General features: G+C 40.5%; 1 protein-coding gene across 4 annotated transcripts in view; it reads left to right on the forward strand.

Moving 5' to 3' along the window:
- Positions 1-19,051, forward strand: part of UVRAG (UV radiation resistance associated) — a 315,338-nt gene extending 296,287 nt beyond the window's left edge. For all 4 annotated transcript variants that reach the window (XM_070472935.1, XM_070472938.1, XM_070472936.1 and 1 more), the window contains one exon: positions 15,509-19,051. In XM_070472935.1, the coding sequence (XP_070329036.1) occupies positions 15,509-16,211 (703 nt within the window). In that variant the 3' untranslated portion in view covers positions 16,212-19,051. The remainder of the gene's footprint in view (positions 1-15,508) is intronic.
- The last annotated feature ends 7,399 nt before the right edge of the window (positions 19,052-26,450 follow it).

Raw genomic sequence — 26,450 nt, forward strand, 5'->3', positions numbered from 1 at the left:
CATACATTGAAATGAATTAGCCATGGATTTACATGTATTCCCCATCCCGGTCCCCCCTCCCACCTCCCTCTCCACCCCATCCCTCTGGGTCTTCCCAGTGCACCAGGCCTGAGCACTTGTCTCATGCATCCAACCTGGGCTGGTGATCTATTTCACCCTAGATATACATGTTTCGATGCTGTTCTCTTGAAACATCCCGCCCTCGCCTTCTCCCAGAGTCCACAAGTCTGTTCTATACATCTGAGTCTCTTTTTTCTTTTTTTGCATATAAGGTTATCATTACCATCTTTCTAAAGTCCATATATATGTGTTAGTATACTGTAATGGTCTTTATCTTTCTGGCTTACTTCGCTCTGTATAATGGGTTCCAGTTTCACCCATCTCATTAGAACTGATTCAAATGAATTCTTTTTGATGGCTGAGTAATATTCCATGGTGTATATGTACCACAGCTTCCTCATCCATTCATCTGCTGATGGGCATCTAGGTTGCTTCCATGACCTGGCTATTATAAACAGTGCTGCGATGAACATTGGGGTGCACGTGTCTCTTTCGGATCTGGTTTCCTCAGTGTGTATGCCTAGAAGTGGTATTGCTGGGTCATATGGCAGATCTATTTCCAGCTTTTTAAGGAATCTCCACACTGTTTTCCATAGTGGCTGTACTAATTTGCATTCCCACCAACAGTGTAAGAGGGTTCCCTTTTCTCCACACCCTCTCCAGCATTTATTGCTTGTAGCCTTTTGGATTGCAGCCATCCTGACTGGTGTATAATGGTACCTCATTGTGGTTTTGATTTGCATTTCTCTGATAATGAGTGATGTTGAGCATCTTTTCATGTGTTTTTTTGCCATCCGTATGTAGGAAGACATTCTTTGTTGCGTATTTTTCCCCACTTACCTCAGAGAGATAGAAACTCATAAGAATCATAAAGCTTTGTTAGACTTTAGAACTTTAAGATGAAAAGAAACAAAAATGATGATACGTTTCAACTTCATTGGTTAAGAAACAAGAAAGCCAAGGGAAACACATGAGTTGGCTTAAAACATGTTTGTTCACAGTGTTTGCCTTCCTGAAATTTCATTTTCTTTCTTTCAGAAAAAGACATGATAAAAGTAGGATTTCAGAACCATCCGTTCTGCTTTACACATGAAATGTGTTATTCTAAGTTCAATTTTTACTGACTGTAAAGCTTCACAATACAGTGGAAGGAGCACTGGATTTGGGAATCAGAAAATGTAGGCTCCAACTTCAGTTCTGTCATTTAATTTTTGTAAATTTTTTGAGTATCAATTTTTTCAGTGGAGTTAATGGCAGCAGCCATATTTCCCAAGCATCATTATATGGAACAAATGAGATAATGTCTGTCCAAGTGGTTTATAAACTAAAAAGGACCATACAAAATATTATAAGTATTATTCATACATGTAACAATTCATTAAGGGTCTCCTCTACATACAGCACTATTCAGAAGACTAAAGAAAATTCAAAAGTGTGAGATTTGCACTGCTTTTGCTTAGTTGACAGTTGTTTAGTTTATAACCTGAATGAGTAGATAAGACAAATTAAATATTTTGAAGAACAAGACTTACAAAAATATTCTCATGCATTGTTCAGTCTCGTCGTCACGTGGGACTCACAGCCTGAGCCCCGGCTTCAGTGGACAGTGTTCTGCAGTGATGGTGCTTAGCCATGAACTGACTTACTTGATGTTTTAGGACCAGGCATGCCATTTTTATTGAGGCTGCCTCAATTTCTGCGACCTTAGTGATGCTGGAATACTGAGGAGATGTATCCTTGGCTACTCTGCAGCTTTCTGGACTACTTCTGATTCCTTACAGCATTTAATGATGTGACTTTGGGAGAAGCAACTAGTGGCTTTACGTAAGATCATATCACTTCATTGGTAAAATCTCTAGATAGTGTTTCTGCTGACCTGTTTCTGATCTAGTTCTCCGTTCTTTTCTGTAAATAGAATCAAGTTCAACAGTTTTTTAAATGAACAAATGATTAAAAAAGTAAGAAGTTTGACACATTTTAAGAAAATGGACTTTTTCAGTCAATTGAAAATTTTGGAACCCATCTTTCTTTAAAACCAGAGGGTAGTGATATAATAGTTCAGCTTTTAAGCCAAACCATCCACCTGTGAAAATGAGACCCTATCCTGTATTAACATATTTTTAAGTATTATTTTTTAAAAGCAGATCTATCATCTCTCCTTCCCTCCATCATTTGCTCATGCTGAATTCAGAACTAGTCTCTGGCAGGTGACCCAAGGGACTTAAAAACCATGTCATCTAGCTGACTCTGGTTTTTAAATTTAGATCAAATGACATTGTCTTTGAAGTCTCAAGAGTACTACTTAAGGTAGCCATATCAGAGGGGCGTGCCTTTCAAAGTACTCCTTACTGGCTGGCATCCTTAATATGAAAAGTGAAGGCTGGTCAAAAATAAATGAAAAGGAAAGTTTTATTGGAGTTATTTACTCTTACGACAGCTATTTCAGACAGAACCTTGACAAGTTATCTCATTGCCTCTAGACAGGAATACACAAGGCATATGGGTATCTGTAGTATTTTAAAAGACCTTGGGGGACCAGGCTTCTTCTGTAACTCATTCCAGAATTTAAACACCCTCACTTCAGGAAATTCTTCCCTATATTTAACTTACAGGCCCCCTTCTGCGGTTAACACCCATTTCCGCTTTTCTCTGTCTCCAGTCAGGATGGAGAACAGCTGGCCAACATCCTTTGTGTGCTAACCCTCCATCAGTGAGAAAGTCATTTGGGTGTCCCCGGGCTGCTTTTCTCACCCTCTAGCAGCCAAGTCTTTGAACCAAATTGAGATTTTTTTTTCCCTGTTTTTATTTGTGCCTTGTTTCTCTCTCATCATTCTTTTTATCAATGAATAAAATTTGGAAAATGTAAAAATACACAGATGAGGGGAAAACAATAGCCCTACAATCCAGGGAGGGAAACCACTGTTAAGTTAGTTTTCTACGTGTTACTTATACAGTCGAGATCATATCATCTATATCAGCACTGAAATATAGTCTGAGCTGCATATGTAGAAACTTAAACATTTTCTGGCAGCCACATTGAGAAAAAGGTAAAGGAATAGGCAAACTAATGTTAATAGTAGTTTTCCTGTAATTCTGAAATACCAACTTATTGGTGTGTAATCAGTGTCTTTAATTATTAATATTTTACACTCCATTTTTATTCTAAACCCTCTAAATCCACTGTGTGTTGTGCTTTGACAGCACATCTCAAGCCCAGCTAGCCGCTGTGCAGGTACTCAGGAACGTGTAGCTGCAGTGTGGAAGCACAGTCCTTGCAGTTGCATGTACTGCTTTTTTGTCTGTCATATCTTAAGCCTATTACCAATGCCATTACCAGATTTTTACATCATTTTAATGGCTGCATAATATTTCATCAATCAGACTTACTGTAAGTGCATCTTTAGAAAGTTTTGTTCTTCATAAGTAGCCATGGATTATTCTCTTTTTACTTTTTTTTTTCTTTCACATTAACTGAATGTTTCTCAACACATTGCCCAAAACAGCATCAACAAATTATTTCTTTTGGGTACAGTTAATCAAGTCCACTTATTCATAAAACAAATATATTCACTTAGTATCTATTAAGTGCTCTGTACTCCCTTAGATTGGGAAGTGGAGGAGTGGGTTTCAAAAAATAGAAGGCAGGTCCCTTCCATACACTGTGTACAAGACTTGGCTCCACAGTTGGACTGCACACATGCTGTATTTTATTCTGACTTAAATATTCTTCCCTTCATTTCTTACTCCCTCTGCACCTTAATATACACACACAGCCTGACTGACTGACTCTACCTTATCTTTCAAAGGCCAATCAAAGATAGTCACCTCTGCTGAGTCCTCTAGGTGACTACTGGCTCCCTCCTCCATCATACAAAAGCATACTGTGTTCAGAGCACTGTGGTGTTCCGGCGATTGGCTAACTCTCTGTCTTCTCGACTAGAGTGGAAACTCTAATGATAGAAACCTTATTTTATGAGCCTCTTTATTCCCAGTGCCTAGCAGATCATGAGGGAGTGAATGTAGATTTCAGTACTGTCCACTGAAATATGTGTTGAAATACAAGTGATCGTGTTAAGCATCAGTTGGATGGTATAATTACAAGTATTGATCAGGAAGTTCAGAGAGATCATTTTAAATTGGCATATGGTTGAAGAAGGCTTTAACGAATGAGGCAGGATTTGAACTGGGCTTTGGGAAGATGGTTATGCCTACATGAATGAAGGGGAGATGCCCTATTGCAGGAAGTCTTGTTTTTCAGGAGGAATCCTTTAGCATGTATCAGCAGATAAATATCTTTCTAGATCTAAAACACTGTACTCAGTTTCAAGAAGGCTGACAGGGCTTTGCAGAATTAGAAAGTACCTCTGACTGCTTCATGTGATCTTTGAGTTTAAGCTGTGTTTCAACTCTGGAGATGTTAAAGGTCATTTTATATGATGCTTGTTCAGTAATCCTTCTGCTAAGGATAACTGTATATATAAGAAGTAACATCATTATAGAAATATCAAATGACTGTTATTGCAAACCAGGTACCCTCCCAAAGCATTTTGAATGTATTATTTAGTTAACTCATTTAATCCTCACAACAGTTGAGTGAACTAGGGCCCATTTATCGTCTCTCATGTTACAGATGAAACTGAAGCACAGAGAGTTTTAAATAATTTAAATGTAACACAGCCATCAAGTGGGGGAGCTAAGATTTGATCCCAGAAGAACAGTTTTAGGGTCTCTCCTTTAACCATTACTCTGTACAGCCTCTCTTCTACCTGTGTTAAGAATAAAATGTTTTATACAGAGATCATTTAGCATCTGTGGTTCCAGAACAGGAATCCTATCATTATAACCTTTCTCTAGTTCTCTTCATTCCTTTCTGACTGCTCCTTATCTCACTTGTAGGCTCCTATTTTTCTGCCTCATCATGTAAAACAGGAGCACCTCTTGGCTCAGTCCTTGTCCCTCTTTTCTCTGATTTTATTCACCACCCCTGCCCAGTGATCTTATCTACAACTATGTTTTTTACTTATCTCCCACACTGAATTGAAGCACAAGTGTAACCAAGTGTAACTCTTTAGCCCAGATCTCTTTTCTGATATTAGACCTCTATTCAGATTGCCTCCTGGACATTTTCATAGCACATTGTCTGTCCCATGTTGTGGGGTTTTTTTTTTTTTTTTTCCTGTCTTCCATCAGAGCCATCATAAGCCCCATGGTCTCCCAGGGCTGTGCTTTCAGCAAATCGAATCTCCATCCAGTCTTTCACACTGGCCAAGAAGCTGTTTGATTCTCCCTTTCCTCTTTAACTCCAACCTTTGCAACCTCTTCTGATTTCCCCTAATGTGTCTGTGTCTCTGAATCTGCACATTTCCACTCTGGCCCAAGCCTTCATCATCTCTTACCTGTACTACTGCATGGCCTGTGGTCGGTCCTCCAGCATCCACTCCAGACCCCCTCCCATCTGTCCTCCAGCTTCAGTCAGAGTGTACCTGTCAAAATACAGATCAATCGATCAGTGTCTCTCTTTTTCTCTCCCTACCCACTAGACAGACAGGACAGACATATACACTCCTAGCCTAAAACACTTTATGACTTAAAGAGAAAATTCTAAACATGGCCTCTGCATAGTCTGCTCTAGACCACATTTTTCTCTTCAGCTTTATCGTCTACCAGGCTGCTGTTCACTTGATGACTTTTTGGGTCCTCAAACATTGTTCTCTTTCTTGATGTAGGGTCTTGACATATCCTATTCCTTTTGCCTGGATGCTCTCACCTACCCATCCAGAAAGTGTGACCCTTCACCTGGTGAGGAAGTCTAGTCCTTCAGATCTTGGCCTTGGCTGGGTCAGTTCTAAGCTCTCTCAACCCATGATCGCTCTTGCACAGCATGTGTCAGAGGTGGTCATTTTATGTCTGTAGTTTTTACATTAATGTCTGTCCACTCCCACTCTGATATAAGCTCCACAAAAGCAGGAGCCATGGCTTTTTTCAACCACTATTGTATCCCCAAAGTCTAGTGCACAATGCCTGGTGTATAGTAGACACTCAGCATATATTTGAATGAGGGAGTAAATAATGTGTTGCTATGTTCTGTTTATACTGCACCTCTTACAGTAGTACAGAGGGCTGCAAGAGAGAGCTTCCCAAGACATTATCCCTGGAGTCCCACAGTCTCTGAGCAGCGATTCAGTGACGGCTGTCACTCAAGCATTTCTTCCAAAGGCCTTAAGCATCTTTTGGATACAGTGGCAAAGCTATCCATTTTTCTTTTAAAACAACAAACTGAAGTTGTTTCTTTTCATGGTGCGGTTCATGTCAGAGCTTATTAGAAATGAGATGGTGGTTCAGCTTTGCGATGTCTTTCAAAGACTTAATTTCACAGATTCTGTCATTGGTCTCTGGAGTCTAATGCTTCCTTTAGCACTCTGTCTCTGCAAGTGTACTTTGTATATTCTTGATCAAGCGGGTCAAGGTCTTCCTGTAACTGGGCTGTGACATCGCTATTACTTTGGTTTCCCTGGCAAAAGTAGATTTTTTTTTCCCTAGTTTTCAGTACAAACACCTTATCACTCTCCCACATTTCAAGTGCTATCTAGACACTCCAAGGGTCTGTCAGGTAACCTTCCTGGCATCTCTGTTTCTACAGACCATGTTACAGTCCTCATAATGTTTGTTGCCTTGCCAGTGATTTCAGTATGTTATTTGTGTGATGATTTCTTAGAAGTGAAAGCTGATGGGTGCAGTGGTTGACCTCTCAGCTCCTGGGACCGTCTGTCTCTCTGGAGGATCACTGTTTATTCCCTGACCCCAAGGAACTCAGCCTTGAGACCAACACAGAGTATGGGAAAGTGGATTTCTTCAGCTTGCTTGGTTTTATCCTTTGCTGGTGGAACTTTGTGTTTCACAAATTCATCTCTCCATCAGAACTCCGTTTAAGTAAAATCTAAAGGCTCCCTTGTTCAGTTATTCCTTTTTAAAACTGTTTTTATTTAGTCAGATTCTGGCAGGAAGCCTTCTAAGTTGAGCCCAGGGGAAAAGTGACCATTGGTACAGATTTTAGCCTGTGCTCTGGCCCAAGATTGTTTCTATTTTTATTTTGTTTCTTGTTTTTGTTAACATCCAGGGCAAAGATTAAGCACTTTCACTTATCTGTAATGGTGAGAGGCCTTCAGATTGCTTGCCTGTGGCCAAGAGTTTACATGCTTAAAACTGTTAACCTCCAGTGACCTCCTGGGAGATAAGATCTAGCTGTTCAGTTTGGCTTTTCCAAAAGAAGGCTCTGTGCTTCTACTTGATCTGAGATAGAAAAAGAAGAAAGATAAATCCCAGCCTTTGCTGGATTTTGAAAAAGGTTAGTAGCCTAATTTATGGAGGCTTTTTTTTTTTTAAACTAACTTTATGTCATAATTTCTCAGCTGCCAAAAGACGTAATTCTACCTTAGCTTCGCCTTGGCAACCTGCTTTTGGCACTCTGTGCAGCCCTGTCATTGCTCTGCATTATTTAAGCAGTAATCTTTAAGAAGGTGAGAAACTATTATTGCTTTTTAGCACAGTTGACATGCTGTTGGCACAGAGGAGTACCTAGAGCTTCAAACATTTCTAATGGCTGTAAACCAACTCAAACACCTCCATGTAGAGGTCTCACTGCCATGAGGTCATAGCTTGCTACGAGGGGGAGAAAGAAGAAGATCAAATGTTATTTAAAAGTGTGGGGTTTTTTCCTTCTTTTTAAGTATTCTTATTCCACTGAGTTGTAGCTGTAGATTTTGGCCAGGTTCCAGACAATCAAGATTTAGCATTTTGACCAGCTGTGATCTAGTAATGTTCCTCAGAGGAAACATTTTGTAGGAGGGAAAGACACATATTTGAGTCTGTGAATTGTACTCCTTCCTAATACTTTACAGTGTGAGATCTGGTTGTAGACAGATAAAACAAGTGCAAGCGAATCTGAAAGAGAACAGAGAAAAAAACTTCTGAAAGAGCTAAAAATTCACCCCAGCTTCAAGAATGCTCTTGAGGTGGAAAATCTTTACATTCTTTATTTCATTTTTCACTGAGTCTCCACATTTATAACAGTTCATGGTAGAATGTATGTTCATAATTGATACTTAGAATGCATTAGAATTCTTATGACAGCATAACAAGTCTTAAGAAGTAAAAATGCCCCACAAACTTAATGTAGGCAAGAAGAGAAGGAAAAGATTATCAAACCACTTGACCTAAAAACAGTATTCTGATTCTCACTCCTCCCTCTCATAGAAGTGGAGAGTATTTTGGTGGTAAGTCCTGTGGATTGGGAAAGAGAAAAAAATTAGCATTTATTTAGTCAGGCACCCTCTGTTAAAACTTCCCCTGGCAGCACGGTGGATAGAAATTCACCTGCCAGTGCAGGGGACAAGGGTTCGATCCTTGGTCTGGAAAGATCCCACATGCTGTGGAGCAACTAAGCCCATGCACAACTACTGAGCCCACACACTCTAGGGCCCCCGAGCCCTGGAGCCTGTGCTCCACAACACGAGAAGCCCACGCACTGAAACGAAGAGCAGCCCCCACTCCCCGCAACTAGAGAAAGCTCGCACAGAAAGCAGCAAAGACCCAGCTTGGCCAAAAAAAGAAAACCACAATTAGTTTCTCTGTGATTTTGGGCAGGTTACCTAAACTCTGTGCCTCAGTTTCTTCATCTGCAAAATGAGGATGGTTTTCTTAATACCTCATAGAGATGTGAGGATTAAATGAGACCATGTGTAAAGCTGTTAATAGAGTACTTCATACCACTTCATAAATATCAGTTGCTATTGTTTTATTATTAATAGTTTACGGAGTACCTACTCATTGTACTAAGAATTTTACTTGTAGATCCCATTTAATCCTAACTGCAACAACTGTTAGATGGATATACCCACTTTACAGGAGACGAAACAAAGGTTCAGTGCTTCACCAGGCTCACATATTTCATGATGGCAGAGCTACATGTGAGGGTCTGGAATATTATATATGGGAGATGGGGAAGTGGGAACACATTTTGGACCAGTGCTCCATACCTCTTTTCCTCTTTCTCAGTCCCTTTTCTGTAAAAAGAGGCTATAGCTTCAGGCAATAAAACCCACAGAAAAGGAAGAGGGAGCAAGAGTGGTGGGACAAGGGTTGTGGAGTCCAGTGAGCTGGTTCTGCTGTCTCCCAATTAGCTTCACCGCAAGATATGTGTATAACGGTTATAGATAGTGGAGTCCAGTGAGCTGGTTCTGCTGTCTCCCAGTTAGCTTCACAGCAAGGTATGTGTATAATGGTTATAGAAGTGCTAAATAGAGTCCTCCTCATTTAGCTTGGGGAAGCAGAGAAATTCTCCCTTTTATAAAAATTCCCTTTCCCTGAACCTGTATTCTTATAGAAAAATGACACCTCAGAGGTTTGGGGACAATAAGAATGTGGCTCACAGATTCTGGGGAGCTCCTGTCGTCCCGTAGCATTTGGTAGATTGTGTAAATAGAGGCAGTTGAGCACGTCCACTCGGTTCAAAGCCTTCCCCACCCCAGGTCCTCAGGAACAAGCTGGAATGAAGTTTCACCCTGAGCAGAATAAACCTCCTGATTTAGTACTTCTCCTCCACTCTCATGCTTGCCTTGACTCCTTATCTTCATGCAGGCAGCTCTCCGTGATGTTCAGGAGTGGAGATGTGGGTATGTGGGAGGAGTTCTGAGTTTGTTCCTGCTTTAAACAGTATTTTGTATAGAAGAAAACAGTAGAAGGAAGGAGATCTAGGTTCTGGTCTTTGCTACTGTCACCCTGTGTTACTGTCTAAGATGTTAATGTCTTTGAGTCTCAGTTACCTCTTCTGTGGGCCTCAGACAGCAAAGATTCTACCTGCAATGCAGGAGACCTGGGTTTGATCCCTGGGTTGGGAAGATTCTTGGGGAAAAGAATGGCTACCCACTCCAGTAGTCTTGCCTAGAGAATTCCATGGACAGAGGAGCTGGGCTACCGTCCATGGGGTTGCAAAGAGTCAGACATGACTAGGCAACTAAGTTTTTTTTTAACCTCTTCTGTAAAATGAGGCTAATACTTTTGGAATCCAGAGCCTAGGGAAGCAAATAATAATGACAGAAACCACAATTACAGCTACTAATGTCATCAGTATATATGGCAGGCATTCTGCCAAGGGTTTGAAGTGTGTTGTTTAATCTTTACCACAGTCCAATAATTTATTTTAAAAAGAAGAAAACTAGAGCAGAGAGAAGATGACTGCCTATAGTCCTATAACTAATAAGTGGTGAATTCAGCCTTAATTTATAGCTCCAAACAAACAGGATCAATCATGGTTGCCAATCCAGAAGTTTAAGCATCCTTTCGCATCACCACTACTATCTCCAGATAGCTGTGCGTAGCTGAAGAGATAACAAAAGTAACTGACTACAATAAAGACAGAATGAAAAAGAAATTAATGACCTTAATTTAGAGACATCAGAGAAGACTTGATCCAAAGAAGCCAAATTTAAACCAGACTGTCCTCCTTGACCTCTAAACTCTGAACCACTTGACTTCTCCCTCACATGCTGTTGTCAGGGATCCTAAGATATCCTTTTGTGCTTGTAGCAGAAAAGAGTATTATTATTTAACAGTCCCTGATATGATTCAGTTATTCAGTCTATGTCCCGTTTCACTAAACCATGGCCTAGAAAGTTTGTAATTACAGTATCTTTGGGTTGTTGTTTTTCAATACATTCCTTTTAATTATAGCGTTAAACCCCAAATGTCATGTTTCCAGTTTGGACCTAAGCCAAGCTGAAGGAGACATCCATTCAAAGCAAACAGGTGATAAGGAGACTGTGCAGTGAACTTCGGGGACTCTGTCCAATTGCTAGACCTCAGGCTTTATGTCCTCAAATCTAGAGCCTTAGAACAAGGGACCTGTGGCTGGAGTGGTGGATAAAGAAATGCCACATTTCCTGCTGCATCTGCTCCTCCCCAGAACACTCAGGTTTACTTTAGTTGTTTCCAGGAGTAGAAATTATTTATGTTATTCATCACAATTTAAATAATTAATAATTTCATTTGATAAGTAAATTGACAATTGCCTTTAAAAATTGGTCTTAATAATTACTAAATCTTAAGGATTTCAACAACTTCTTCCATCTTGATAAAATAGGTATGAAGCCAGACTCTAATCAGACCAAAAGAATCTTGAAAGCTTTTGGGCATTTGCCTTTTTAATTGCTGCCTTTCTCTTTTTAGGCAACAGTAGAGGTAAAATGTTCCTTTTTTTATGGTAAGAATTTAGTTAATACCAAAACGTGTAATGAAGATTCCTTATAGAAACCTTCTATTAAATATGAAAATTTTTAAATTATTTTATTAAAAACCTATGCACTGTGTTTTTATACAGCAATACAACAGTTTAATATAAAATTTTAGAAATATCTTAAATCCACAAACATAAGGAAATGGTTAAGTAACTTTTGATATTTCATTTAATGGAGTAGCCACTTAGAATTGTTTACCAAGAGGTTTTAATAACTTCCAATAACAGGATACAGAACTGTGTGTATGTATATATATATACACTGAAAACACAACTTTCATTTTTTGTTTGATTGGTTTTGTATCTTTTTAAAATTAAACACATATATAAAAATCAAAGTCTACAAGGAAAATATCCAAATAGTGGTTATTTGATGGCCAATAGGCTTTTGACTGATTTTTAGTTTTTAATGTGGTTTATATTTTTAGTTGTCCAGGGAGAATAAATTATTATAATAATTTAAAATTCATGTGTGTTTGTATATATTTTAATACATTCAATGCTTGAGCTATTTAAAGCTCAGCTATCTTAAAAATTTGGAACATTGCTAAGGTCCTGGAAGTAATAAAAAAATTAATTCCAAGCAGCCAGAATTAATCTTACAAAACTCATATAATTATGCATATTGTACCCAGGATATCTGCTGGTCCATCTCTCAAATCCTGTTTATTCTTGCTTTGCACACAATTCTCAAGACAGCTACTTTATAAGAACACAACAAATAAGACACAAACATCAAAAAAAGAAGCCCTTGCAGGTAAGAACACTGACTTGGCCGCACGTAACAGCCTGACAGTGAGAGAGGACATACAAAAGCCTGAGTTCAGACTTCAGACTCAGAAACACACCCCTGAAAGGCCTGTAGTCACTCTACTATGTCATAGTAAGACGTGCTCATGCTGATGGCCCACAGTTATAAAGAAAATACCTTGTTAAACTGATAAATGAGTAGATACATGTATATGTATAACTGAATCACTTTACACCTGAAACATCACAACATTGTTAATCAACTATATTCCAAGATAACAAGTTTTTTAAAGTTTTTTTAAATTAAAAAATATATATCTTTATTGTTCAACTTGCTCTTTTTAAGATCATAAGAAAGACTAGTAAAAATTTTTGAAAGGTTTCATGGCACATAGCTACAAATGAGGGGAAAAAGACAGTGTGTGATTGTTAGGGTAAACATTAGACCTGTAGACTTCCTTATTTGTCTAATACCTCATCTTCTTACCATTCTTAAGAGGGAATGTTTTATTGTTACTTGGGTTTTCTAAATTGTATTTGATACTGTCTTTACCTCAGTTCTCATAAAAATTCAGAGAAACTGGAAAAGATCCCAGAATCAGGATGTCAGCAAATGCCAAAGTCTCCATCTAGCAAAGCCTTTGAATCCATGCATCAAAATAGGAGTAACATCAATAAGGACCTACTGTACAGCACAGGAAACGCTACTCAATATTCTGTAATAACCTATATAGGAAAAGAATCTGAAAAAGAATGAATATATGTGTATGTACAACTGAACCACTTTGCTGTAACCTGAAACTAACACAACATTGTCAACCATATTTAAAAAAAAAAAAAGTAACACCCCAGAGCTTAGCTATAAGTCGGGTGGGTTAAATGGGAAGGCCTGTGTATATGGCATTTAGCTTGATATCTGGCATATCAGACATTGGTTCTTAGCAAATGTTAGTCGAATTTGAATATGATTTTCCCACATGGGATGCAAATGACTGTGTGGGCTCTAGAGTCTAGATTTTCCCACATGGGTTGCAAATGCAACCTTGAAGAAATCTTCCTAACCTCCTACCTGCCTACCTTTTTCACAGGGCAGGGGTGAGAATTAAGCATTTTGGATGCTCACGAAAATGGTAGTTCCCTGCCCCCTGTAACTGGGGGCAGTTCGGGGGAAGGATAGGGGGGTTTCATACTTTTATTACTTTTTTGTCATGCAAAGTTGAGGAGAGCTTTCGAGGAGTCTCAAAGACAACTACAAAAACCCCTTTGTTCTTGTGTCATAAGCACTGCTTGTCGCACTATTCTTAATGCCCTTTTATCAGCCTACCTGGAGCCCAGCTGAGAGAAGCAGAACAGGGTCCCCCAGGGAGGGAGGGTGGATGGTGGCAGGGAGGGTGTCAAGTCATTCAGCCTCCATAGCCTTAAGTAGTTTAAGCACCTGGCCTGGGGTCGCATACCAGTAATGTAACCTTCAGTGTTCTGGGCAGGCTCACATAGTGCTTCTCTACCTTCCTGGGTGGGGTGGCAACTGAAAGCTTGGCCTATCTGCCCAGAATAGACTTGTCTTTGGGTGGTGCTGATGCTGTTTTGGTTTGATTACCTAGGCCCCCTGCAAAATCATGTAGAGAAGGGATACTGTCAGCAAGTAGCAGAGTGAAAACAACAAGGTTGGCAAAAATGTGCAGCTTTATCCCATTACTGTGAGTTTTGACAACATAGTAACTAAAAACCTAGATTAAGGCCAACAGGTTTTGCTCTGCTTTGTTTTTCTTGAGAACTAAAAACAGTAATTTACTAGTCTACTTGCCTGGTTCTATATGTGCCCCAATGAGCACCCCTGATTATGAAATCACTCTTGGCACCAACACTTACAGCCAAGCAAGGGAGTCTGATGGGTGCATAGATTAGAAGAAACCTTGTGGTTGCCTCTTCTCAAGAAGAATAACCTTTGCTTAGACCACAGGGATAAGCCAGCATCAGAAAAAAATTTGAGAGGAGAGGGAGCAGGGAGCTGGCTGAAGGGTTTGTAGCCATGGATACAGGTAAAGAACCCTAATCCTTTCTTCTTTTGCGGGGCACTTTTCATGTCTGTAATATGAAAATGTAATAGAGTATGTACAGTATATATATGTGGGTGTCTTTCTCCTCTATGCATCTTTCTCCTATAAGATTGGAAGCGCCTCAGAGGGAGGGCCTGCTCTGTGTTACATCTGTTTCCTGTCCCCAAGGCCTGGCCTGGCACATGTAGTAGCTATTCTTTGGATGAGTATAGTTTCAAGTCAAACCTCCGCTCCTGCCTAGTAGCTCCCTTTTTTGTGAGCCATTTCTCTGTGTGTTTTCTCATCTGAAGAACACATGTCACATGGACCTTGTGTTCATACCTCCCTGTGTCTCTGGACCCGGTTTGTTCATACAGCTATATTGAAGCTGATAGCTTCAGCCAAGCATGATGTCTGGAACTGTGATCAGTACTCCAGGGGTGGCTTCACCAGTCCAGGATATAAAATGACCATCATTTCCAGAGTCTGGATACTCTATTTCCATTAACTAATTATTATTTATTATTTCAGATTTAGAGTAATAATGTATACCCTGCTTTGACAGGGTTTTTGTGAGGACCAAGTGAAGTGATATATATGAAATTACTTCAGAAACTATAATGTTTTGTACAGCCAAACAGTGATTATTATTGCTGGCCCAAATGTATCTTCCTGAGAAAACTTAAGTTTGAAGGAAGATGAAGACCAAGTGTTACAAAACGTGTGCAACTACCATTATACAGGAGAGGTCATTTCCCAAGTTAATTTTTCATGAAACACACACACACATCTCCTTGGTCCTCTCTCTGCCAGCTGTCTAACACAAGGCAATTAATATTTGGGTATTGCAAAAGCTATTGACCATTGAGTTTTGAGTCATGGCTTTTAGTCCTGCCTTGCCCCTGCCTCGCTGAGGTTATCATGGACAAGTCTTTGAAGTTCTCTGCCAAATGACAGTATCTATTTTATGAAGGTAAAATAAGACTTGAATATTAGAAACAAGAATATTGGTAGCCCTACAGATATATAAATATGATCACATCCACATATATTTTTCTTTCCAGATCCAGTCCCTCCAATTACCTTGGCTCCTCCCCATATGACATGGCCTCTACCCTCCGCCCTATCCTGGGCACTCCCCTCTGCATATATTTTAGTATGTCTTGTAGCCTTCTTAAAGGAAGTTCCCAATGCTGAACTTATAATACTTTATTGTATCTTGCATTTTTATACTACAGTTACTACTAAGATTTAAGTATTATCAGTTTGTATTTTCTCACACTTGAACATATTATTTCCTGTCTCTTGATCCACAAGGTTTAAGCTAAGTTCTGAAGTTGAAAGTAACTTCTCGTTTTTCTTTGTCTTCTAGTGACAGACATCACACCTCCAGTGCAATCCCTGTTCCAAAGAGACAAAGCTCCATATTTGGGGGTGCAGATGTAGGCTTCTCTGGGGGGATCCCTTCACCAGACAAAGGATACCGGAAACGGGCCAGCTCAGAGAATGAGAGACTCCAGTACAAGACCCCTCCCCCCAGTTACAACTCTGCACTAGTCCAGCCTGTGACCCCTGTGCCCTCCACGGGGGAATCTGACAGAAAGACTGCGTCTCTGTCTTCCTCCTTGGACACCTCCTTGGACCTCTCCAAAGAAAACAAGAAAAAAGGGGTAGATCTGGGCAACAGCTTAAATGGAGGCCACGTGAGTGTGAACACTAGCCAGGAGCAGGGACAGGCCCTCTCGGGGCCTCCAGCCACAGTCAACGGCACCCTTCTGCCCAGCGAGCAGGCCAGCTCCTCCGGCGCCCCGCTCCCGGGGGGCTTCCACCCAGTCTCGGAAGCCGAGCTCTGCTGCACCGTGGAGCAAGCAGAAGAAATCATCGGAATGGAAGCCACAGGCTTCACCTCAGGCGATCAGCTGGAAGCATTTAACTGCATCCCCGTGGACAGTGCCGTGGCAGTGGAGTGTGATGAACAAGTTCTGGGAGAATTTGAAGAGTTCTCCCGAAGGATCTATGCACTGAACGAAAACGTATCCAGTTTCCGCAGACCACGCAGGAGTTCTGATAAGTGAAGCGAGTGGACAGATGGTAGGACCTGGATGGAGTCACTGCTTGAAATGAGGATAAAGCTGCACTGGTTACCCTTTGTAGTAATTATGACACAAAATGAATATTAATGGAGGATATTCCTCAGAAAAATAGACTTTGTGAATCAAGGAGGGACTCAGGATCATTGTGTATCAATGGGCCAGACAAAGTTAGATTTTGCTTCCAAGATTTTGCTTTTCAGGCCTGACAGTTGTTTTAAGGCAAAAGTCACTCTCTAGCTTGAGTCACCTTATAGGCATTTGTCTGCTTTTTTATTTACACTTATATGTTATCCTCAGAGGGAAGATGATAATATATAAATAATATAATGAACTCGCCTTTAGATTCTCAATAGCATTTGCCCTCACCATAGTTTATGAAACTTTTGGGAAAATTGAATATTCAGTAAAAGGTCTCCACCATTGACTGAAGGATCTTTGGCCATCCATCAGGTTGATGAGTAAGAAGCACAATGGTCTCCTATACAAAGGCCCATTGGCCTCTGCCCCCAGACTCCACAGTCAGCCTAGCTGTTATGCCATTGGCGCAGTAGATGCCTTGTGCATCCTGACCACAGAGGACATCACATTCGCTAGTTCTTTAATGCAGTTGCCGTGACCTCCCACCTCTTTCAGTCAGCCATACCCTTGATGCAGCCCTCAGATTATCTGAAAAACCTCACCTCTGGAGGATCCCTCTGGGGGCCAAAGTTTTTATGTGGGCAGATGCTGTTGTCAAAAACTGGCTGTGCTTTCTGGCAATGCTCTCACCATATAGAAACCCCTATATGTAAATCCCATGTTAATTTATTAAATTTCAGTTAGAAAGGAGGCATTGTGTATGATGAAATATACGTAGGGAGTCAGGCTGTCCAGTGTGCAAACTGCAAGGCAGTTGATGTAGTTGGATTCAGAGACTAGATGAGGCATAGAATACTATTGGTATGTGTGCAATTGCATAAATATTAAATTATGTTTTTGAAGTTCATTTTCATTCCTGGAGCTCAGATTTCATTTGCTATTGTTGTATACTTTATATACCCAAGGACATCGCCTCAGGGTTGCAAGCTCTTTAAGGAGATTTTATGCTTATATCTATGTATTATATAGAAGAATAAAAATTGAGTTTACTTCACTCAACCTGATTTTTTCCCAACTTTGAAATTCCTCTTGAACCTACATCTCCATATGTTACATCATGACAGGACCACCCTGAGCAAAACCTGTGGCTGTATCTAAGCTAATGTTGACTTCATTTGAGTTTACATATTGTATATAGCAACACACCATCACAGGTGTACTCTGCAATAGCTCATTCATCCTACATAACAATTTAACTCATAGGTTTCATAATCATTGTCATACTTCGTCCAAGCATTCCTGGGCTCAGTTTTAATATATAGCTACATTGTTAAATGGAATAGTTCATGTTGTTATTTTTTCATGTAAAGAACTCACAGAATCATTGCATGACAGACAGACCCAACTTGCAAGCAATTAAAAGCTTTAACTTGATCTGAAGAAATCCATCTTATTTCTCATAAATAGGTGGAACCACTCCAAACCTGGAGCAGAAGCCATCTGTAGAGTCATGGCTTCTTTGACAGTGTACTGTCATTCATCTTAGAGTCAGTAAGGGTGGGGCTAGACATGGTCTTAGATGTACATCCTACTGGGCTGTGGGTCCTCCAGTGAAGCAACATCTACCTCCCAAGCCCAGAAGAAAGGCTTTGAAGGACTCTGTTAGTATTGAACAACAGAAGGTGAATCACATGTGATTTGTGGTTCTTCAGATATGGGAGAGACCTTTAAACTCCATGCCAAGCTCAAAGACAAGGTACATTCGATATAGGCCCTGCAGCCTGGCTCCTGGCACCACCAAGCAGAGTGACCACATATAGGAGCACCCATGTTTTACAGTGTTCATCTCAGGTTCCACAAAACCAAGTAGAGCCTGGAGCTCTGGGATTTTGTCAGTCAGTCTCCCATTTATGGACTCCCTGATTCTGGGGTTCACAGCTTTTCACCCCCACAGCATGGAACCCCACCACTGAATGTGATCAGGTAGCCCAGAACTGATGGATGGTTACCTGCACATTTTCCTGATCTACACTGTGTCCAATGATATTATGCCTCAAAACACCACTTGTAGGTTTGGGTTTGTTTAGATTTGGGGTTTTCATTGAGTTTTTTTTTTTTTATGTCTGCAGCTTTTGCCATACTTGGATATATATAAATCCTGCAACATTACATTCTCCAGGAATAAATCTCTGACATTTCCCAAAGCTGCAGAATTCATTTTGCCTCTGTTTAAAGTGGCCAAGGCCAAAATATGGGATGAAGTTATTATCTCCTACTAATCTTTGTAATTATTCTTGTAAACCACTAAAAAAACAAAATTGCTTTGAGAATATAAGTTGAAATGAAAACTCAGTCCTGTCGATTTCTGAACTGCTAAGGGCCCTTTCAGTTTTCATGTAGCCAAAACACTCTTAACAGCCAGCAAATGTTATCAGAGGAATATTTGCTCGTGTTTTCTCTCTCTACTTCCCCGTTACCCACTTTAAAAATTCCAGAGATTTTTTTCCCCCCAGAAGATTAGTTTTGGAAGATTGTATCCAACTATATTTTTTTAGCAGTTCTAATGGTGCCCATTTATCCTGACCTAACTGGTTATTTAAATAATTTTTTAAACCACCACCAATAATAAATGGCATGTGAAACTGATCTGTTGGTAATTGGAGGAAAAGTCAGCATCTGTATTTATAAAATAAAATTGATTAGTATTTATTTTGAGAGTAAAACTGTATGTTATTTCCCTGTGATGTTTGAGTCCTGTCTTCTTCATTGTTTTGAATTTCATACTAAAGCGGAGTTAACTATGAAAACCTCATTCTTAAACAGTCTGCCAGCCATTCCACATTTACTGAACTAGCCCCCCTTCCACTTTGAAAGGGACTGGACTAAACAAATTTATATGAAAATTAATCAACCTTGACCCCTGCCACAGTCCCCAGTTGGGAGTGGGGGAAGGAAGGGTGGCATAGGTAAATTAACAATTAAGTACAATTCAGTGTGGTAAATTCTATGATGGAGAGATGTCTAGCCATGCTACAGAATTCAGAGGAAGTTATTCTGACTCAAGGATTAAGAAAGGGTCATGAAGTTAATACAGATGAAAGATGTATAAGACTTCACATTACAGATGGAGGGAACAGCATGGGCAAAGGCCCAGAGGCAGGGCAGGGCCGCATGCATATTTGCAAAACTGCAAGGAGTTTGCTGTGCTTGGGCCCTGAATGGATGTGAGGAAAGGTAAGAGGAGAAATTGAATTGTAGGCCCATGGGGGAAGGACTTAGGATAAAAAGTGAAGAGATCTGGATGCATGCTATGGACAACTGACCAGTAACCTTTCCAGTCTTTAAAACAGAAGAGTAACTTGTTTAGATGTGAATTATAACTAGCAGCCAAGTTGAAGCTGGACTCAAGTGATACTCTTCTTAATCTTCTTCTATACCATTTAGTTTCGGGGGGAAAAAAAAAGCCTCTGTCTGAAAAAAAAGTTCATCCTTGTGTTCCTAATGGTTTCAGGGTAAGGAATGAATAATGAACTGGATTTTTACCATGTGGTACAAAGGGCAGCTAGCATCTATTCTTTAGAAGCTAGATTCTGAATGCCCCAACTCAGCCACTTTGACGTTAAGACTCTGGTCAAGTCACTGAACTAAGGACTCCTCAGTTCTTAATCTGTAAAGAATTGAAGAGAACTCTGCCATCATGTTTGTATAGGACCTACACCATCAATGTTGGTTCCTTTTTGTCCTGTGGGAAACCATCGCCTAGTGACAGAAAGGATACCTGAAACTTGTTATCACCATTTCTTGTTCTAGCACTTGAGCCCAGCCATTTCTCTGAATCTGGCTCTTAATCTGTCATGTGGGGATGATACCTCACACCAGTTAGAATGGCTGTCATCAAAAAGTCTACAAACAATAAATGCTAGAGAGGGGGTGGAGAAAGGGAACCCTGCTACACTGTTGGTGGGGAGGTAAATTGGTACAGCCACTATGGAGAACAGTATGGAGGTTCCTTAAAAAACTAAAAACAGAGTTATAATAATGATCCACCAATCCCACGCCTGGACATTTATCTGAGAAAACCATAATTTGAAAAGAGTCATGTACCCAGATGTTCATAGCAGCTCTATATACAATAGCCAAGACATACGGACACAACCTAAATGTCCATCAACAAGATGTTCATTACTCAGTCATGAAAAATGGCATTTGCAGCAACATGGATGGACCTATAGATTATCATACTAAGTGAAGTAAGTTAGAAAAAGGCAAGTATCATAGGATATCACTTATATGTAGAACCTAAAAAAATGACACAACTTATCTGTGTCAGAATCACAGATGGAGAAAGCACAGTTGCCAGGCTATATAGGAGTGGGGAGGGATAAACTGGGAGATTGGGATTGATGTATACACACTACTTTGTGACCCCACGGACTGTAGCCCTCCAGGCTTCTCTGTCCATGGGATTTACCAGGCAAGAATACTGGAGTAGGTTACCATGTCCTTCTCCAGGGGATCTTCATGACCAAGGGATCGAACCCATGTCTCCTATCTTCTGCATTGCAGGCAGATTTTCTACCCACTGAGTCATCAGGGAAGCCCATATATAAAATAACTAATAAGGACCTATGGTATAGTACAGGGAACTCAATAACTCTGTAACGGCCCATCTGGGAAAATAAAGAATGGATGTGTGTATAACTGATTCACTTTGCCGTGCACCTGAAACTAATACAACATTGTAAATCAACTACACTCAATAAAAAAACATTTTTAAAGTAGGGATGATACCCACCCCTCTAACCTCTCTAAACCTCTCCCCACCCCACAACCCGGTACTGGATAGAGTGTAAGACGTGGTCAGTATTTTTATGAAACACTTGATCTTTACAAAGCACCATGCACATAGGGAGGAATTAGTCATTCAACAAGGATTTCTTACAACATATACATCAGACTTTGAAATGGAGATCTCCATTCTGCACACATTAAGAATGTATCTGGGCTGAAACTGCTCTTTTGAAAAACTAAGCTCTAAACAAATGTCAAGAGTTCCGAAGTATATTGGTGGGTGGCATGGACACAGTGTTGAGATATGGTCTATAAACCTAATTAGCTTAATTTTCATGGTTTTTTAACACCTGGCAGATGAGTTTCTTTAGGCCACCTTATCCATACATATTCTCTCTCACAGCTTCTGGCTGCTTCACTGAACCCTAAACCGGTGCCCAGAGCTCTTAATTTCACTCAAAGCAGATAGAGGCTTTCTTTTTTTTTTCCCCCCCTCTTAGCATATCTAATTATAGTTTTGTAGGTAGACAGCTCAGCCTTGTGGATTTTAAATGAATAAAAAAAAATACATGTCTATAAAATAATTCCACAATTTTTTTAGAGACTGGCAATGTCAGCAATCTAGAAAAAGAGTGGTCATGAATCTAGATTAAAAAGACAGTCAGTTGAAGAAATATTAATAGCTCTAGTCAGCCAAGCCCAGAACTACAAGGGGGAGAGTGCAGGCTCTTAGCCTTTGGTTTTGTACAGAACACAAATCTAATGAACTTATTTCTCTTTAGTCCCCGTTAAAGTACAAGCAAACCACTCCAGTATTCTTGCTGTGAGAACCCCATGAAAGTATAAAAAGGCAAAAAGATAGGACACTGAAAGATGAGCCCCCCAGGTTGGGAGGTGTCCAATATGCCACTGGGGAAAAGCAGAGGGCAATTATTAATAGCTCCAGAGAGAATTAAGTGGCTGAGCCAAAGTAGAAACCACGCCCAGTTGTGGAGGTGTCTGGTGGTGAAAGTAATATGTGATGCTGTAAAGAACAATATTGCATAGGAACCTGGGATGTTAGGTCCATGAATCAAGGTAAATTGGATGTAGTCAAGCAGGAAATGGCAAGAGTAAACAACATCTTAGGAATCGAATCAGTGAACTAAATGGACAGGAATGGGCGAATTTAATTCATAATGGCCATTATATCTACAACTGTGGGCAAGAATTCCATAGAAGAAATGGAGTAGCCCTTATAGTCAACAAGAGAGTCCGAAATGCAGTACTTGTGTTCAGTCTCAAAAACAATAGAATGATCTTGGTTCATTTCCAAGCAAACCACTCAACATCACAGTAATCCAAGTCTATGCCCCAACCACTGATGCCAAAGAAGCTGAAGTTGACCAGTTCTATGAAGACCTACAAGACCTTCTAGAACTAACACCAATAAAAGATACCCTTTTCATTACAGGGGATTAGAATACCAAAGCAGGAAGTCAAGAGATACCTGGAGTAACAGGCAAGTTTGATCTTGAAGTACAAAATGAAGCAGGGCAAAGGCTAACAGAATTTTGCTAAGAGAAAACACTGGTCATAGCAAACACCCTTTTCCAACAACGTGAGATCACTCTATACATGGGCATCACCAGATGGTCAATAGCAAAATCAGATTGATTATATTCTTTGCAGTCAAAGATAGAAAAGTTCTATACAGTCAGCAAAAACAAGACCTGGAGCTGACTATGGCTCAGATCATCAGCTCCTTATAGCAGCATTCATGCTTAAACTAAATAAAGTGGGGAAGACCACCAGGCCATTTTCAGGGATGACCTAAATCAAATCCCTTATGATTATATAATGGAAGTGATGAACAAATTCAAGGGATTAGATCTGATAAACAGTGCCTAAAGAACTATGGGCAGAGTTTCATAACACTGTACAGGAAGCAATGACCAAAAACATCCCCAAGAAAAATGGGACTTCCTTGGTGGTCTAGTGGTTAGGATCCCATGCTCCCAATGCAGGGGTCCCAGGTTCATTTCCTAGTCAGGGAACTAGATCCCATATGCCACAACTAAAGATCCTGCAGGCTGTAACTAAGACCCAGTGCAGCAAAATGAAAAATAAATAAATATTTAGAAAAAGAAAAATGTAAGAAGGCAAAGTGGTTATCTGAGGAAGCTTTACAAATAACTGAGGAAAGAAGAGTAGCAAAAAGCAAGGGAGAAAAGGAAAGATACACCCAACTGACCTGCAGAGTTCCAGAGAATAGCAAGGAGAGATAAGAAGGCCTTCTTCAATGAACAATGCAAAGAAATAGAAAAAAAAAAAAAAGCAGTAGAATGGGAAAGACTAGACATCTCTCTGAGAAAAGTGGATATATCAAAGAAACATTTCATGCAAGGATGGACATGATAAAAGAAAGGATCTAACAGAGGCAGAAGAGATTAAGAAGAGGTGACAAGAATATAAAGAAGAACTGTACGAAAAAGGTCTTAATGACCGGCATAACCACAAAGGTGTGGTCACTCACCTAGAGCCAGACATCTTGGAGTATGAAGTCAGGTGGGCCTTAGGAAGCATTACTACCCATAAAGCTAGTGGAGGTAATAGAATACCAGCCAAGCTATTTAAAACCCTAAAAGATGATGCTATTAAAGTGCTGTACTCAATATGTCAGCAAATTTGGAAAACCCAGCAGTGGCCACAGGACTGGAAAAGGTCAGTTTTCATCCCAATTCCCAAGAAGGGCAATGCTAAAGAATGTTCAAACTATCAGACAATTGCGCTCTCTTTCCATGCTAGTAAGGTTATGCTCAAAGTCCTTCAAGCTAGGCATTAGCAGTACTTGAATTGAGAACTCCCAGATGTACCATCTGGGTTTAGAAAAGGCAGAGGAACCAGAAATCAATCAAATTGCCAACATTCACTGGATCAAAGAGAAAGCAAGGGAATTCCAGGAAAATATCTACTTCTGTTTTATTGACTACACTAAAGCCTTTGGCTATATGGATCACAACGAACTGTGGAAAATTCTTAAAGAGATAAGAATACCAGACCATCTTACCTGTCTCCTGAGAAACCTGTATTCGGGCCAAGAAGCAACAGTTAGAACCTTACATGGAACAATGGACTGGTTCAAAATTGGGAAAGGAATTCATCAAGGCTATATATTGTCACCCTATTTGACTTATATGCAGAATATACCATGCGAAGTGCCAAGCGGGATGAGTTACAAGCTGGAATCAAGATTGCCAGGAGAAATATCAACAATCTCAGATATGCAGATGATGCTGCTCTAATGGCAGAGAGTGAAGAGGAACTAAAGAGCCTCTTGATGAGGGTGAAAGAGGAGAGTGAAAAAGCTGGCTTAAAACTCAAGATTCAAAAAACTAAGATCATAGCATCTGGTCCCATCACTTCATGGCAAATAGAAGGGGAAAAACTGGAAGCAGTGACAGATTTTTCTCTTCTTGGGCTCCAAAATCACTACAGATGGCGACCAAAGTCATGATTTTAGAAAATGCTTGTGCTTTGGAAGGAAAGCTATGACAAACCTAGACAGCATATTAAAAAGCAAAGACATCATTTTGCTGACAAAGATCTGTATAGTCAAAGCTATGGTCTTTCCAGGAGTCACATACGGATGTGAGAGTTGGACCATAAAGAAGGCTGAGTGCTGAAGAATTGATGCTTTTGAATTGTGGTGCTGGAGAAGACTCTTGAGATTTCCCTTGGACAGCAAGGAGATCAAACCAGTCAATCCTAAAGGAAATCAACCCTAAATGCTCACTGAAAGGACTGATGCTGAAGCTGAAACTCCAATACTTTGGCCACCTGATGGAAACAGCTGACTCATTGGAAAAGACCCTGATGCTGGGAAAGATTGAGGGCAGGAGGAAAAGGGGATGACAGAGGATGAGATGGTTGGATGGCATCACTGACTCAAAGCACATGAGTTTCAGCAAACTCTGGGAGATGGTGAAGGACAGGGAGGAATGTGCTGCAGTCCATGGGGTCACAAAGTCAGACACAGCTTAGTGACTGAACAAGAACAAAGTACCAGCACCAAATTAGAAAGGAATCAAGGTTGAAATAATGATCTGAAGAAAAAATGGATAACTAGGCTGTAAGGCTAGTGCAAAGAGTTGACTCATTGGAAAAGACCCTGATGCTGGGACGGATTGGGGGCAGGAGGAGAAGGGGACAACAGAGGATGAGATGGTTGGATGGCATCACCGACTCAATGGACATGGGTTTGAATAAACTCCGGGAGTTGGTGATGGACAGGGAGGCCTGGCGTGCTGCGATTCATGGGGTCGCAAAGAGTCAGACACGACTGAGCGACTGAGCGACTGAACTGAAATGAACTGAACTGAGACTGTAAGAAGCAGATACAAACAGGCAGGAAGGAAGCAGTCTAGACATCTTGAGTGAGAAGCCCTCAGCCCCACAGAACAGCCAGTCAGGAACTCAAATCCCAGCCCCGCCGCTCACTGGCTGTGTGACCCAGGCAAGGCGCTTGACTTTCTTAGCCCATGCGCTCCTCTGAAAGTGAAGTTAGCCCCTTACTCAGGTCTTCCCATGGGCCTGGACTCCTTTTGTCACAGAAGCAAACTAGCATTCATTCTTCAAAACCCAATTGCCTTGGGGTCTGGAGCATAGCAGGAAAGGAGAGGACCCTCACCTCTTACTCTCTGCCTGTTGTGAAGAGCTTGGGGCTCGACCATGTCACACAGCCCGCTTCTACTCACGAGCCACGACACAATGACTTTAAAATACACCACAAAAATGAACAAAACAGCTTAAAAAGTTCAGCTCGAATGGCTTGTACTGTTCCTTCAGATAGCCCTCAGTCATCAGAAAAAGGATAAATTCACTTAAGTTTGATGGGAAAACACATAAAATATTTTAAAGGAGTAAATTATTCCCAACGGTGAATATAAATTGATACTTTAAGGGACAAACTTTTCCTTAAAAGTTTACTTGGAAAAAAAGTTTTTAATTCACTTGAAGGGAATATCTTATTCCTCAAAGAAACCGGAATCACTGTGTCTTTCTCTTGGGATGTTACTGTGTTGTGAGGGCGCCCCAGGCTACTTTACACAGGGGTGGTCTATGAGCTTTTTGCTCCTGCAAACTGAGTGCAAGGCTATAGACAAGCTGTCTCCAAGCTTGCTGGTCTCAGGGCCAGACCCTTTGCTCTCAGAAATCTGCCAGTTGCCTTGATTTTTCTGCCCTGGGCCCAAGTAGGGGCAGAAAGGGTGCCCTGCAAGTGCTGGGGGATAACAGGTGCTTATTGGCCTTTTGAAGGAGGTTCCTGAGGTTTAGGGATGAGAAGGTACTATAGTCAAAGCTATGGCTTTTCCA

The sequence above is a fragment of the Odocoileus virginianus genome, chromosome 10, assembly GCF_023699985.2.
Source record: "Odocoileus virginianus isolate 20LAN1187 ecotype Illinois chromosome 10, Ovbor_1.2, whole genome shotgun sequence".
In the NCBI taxonomy this organism is placed as follows: domain Eukaryota; kingdom Metazoa; phylum Chordata; class Mammalia; order Artiodactyla; family Cervidae; genus Odocoileus; species Odocoileus virginianus.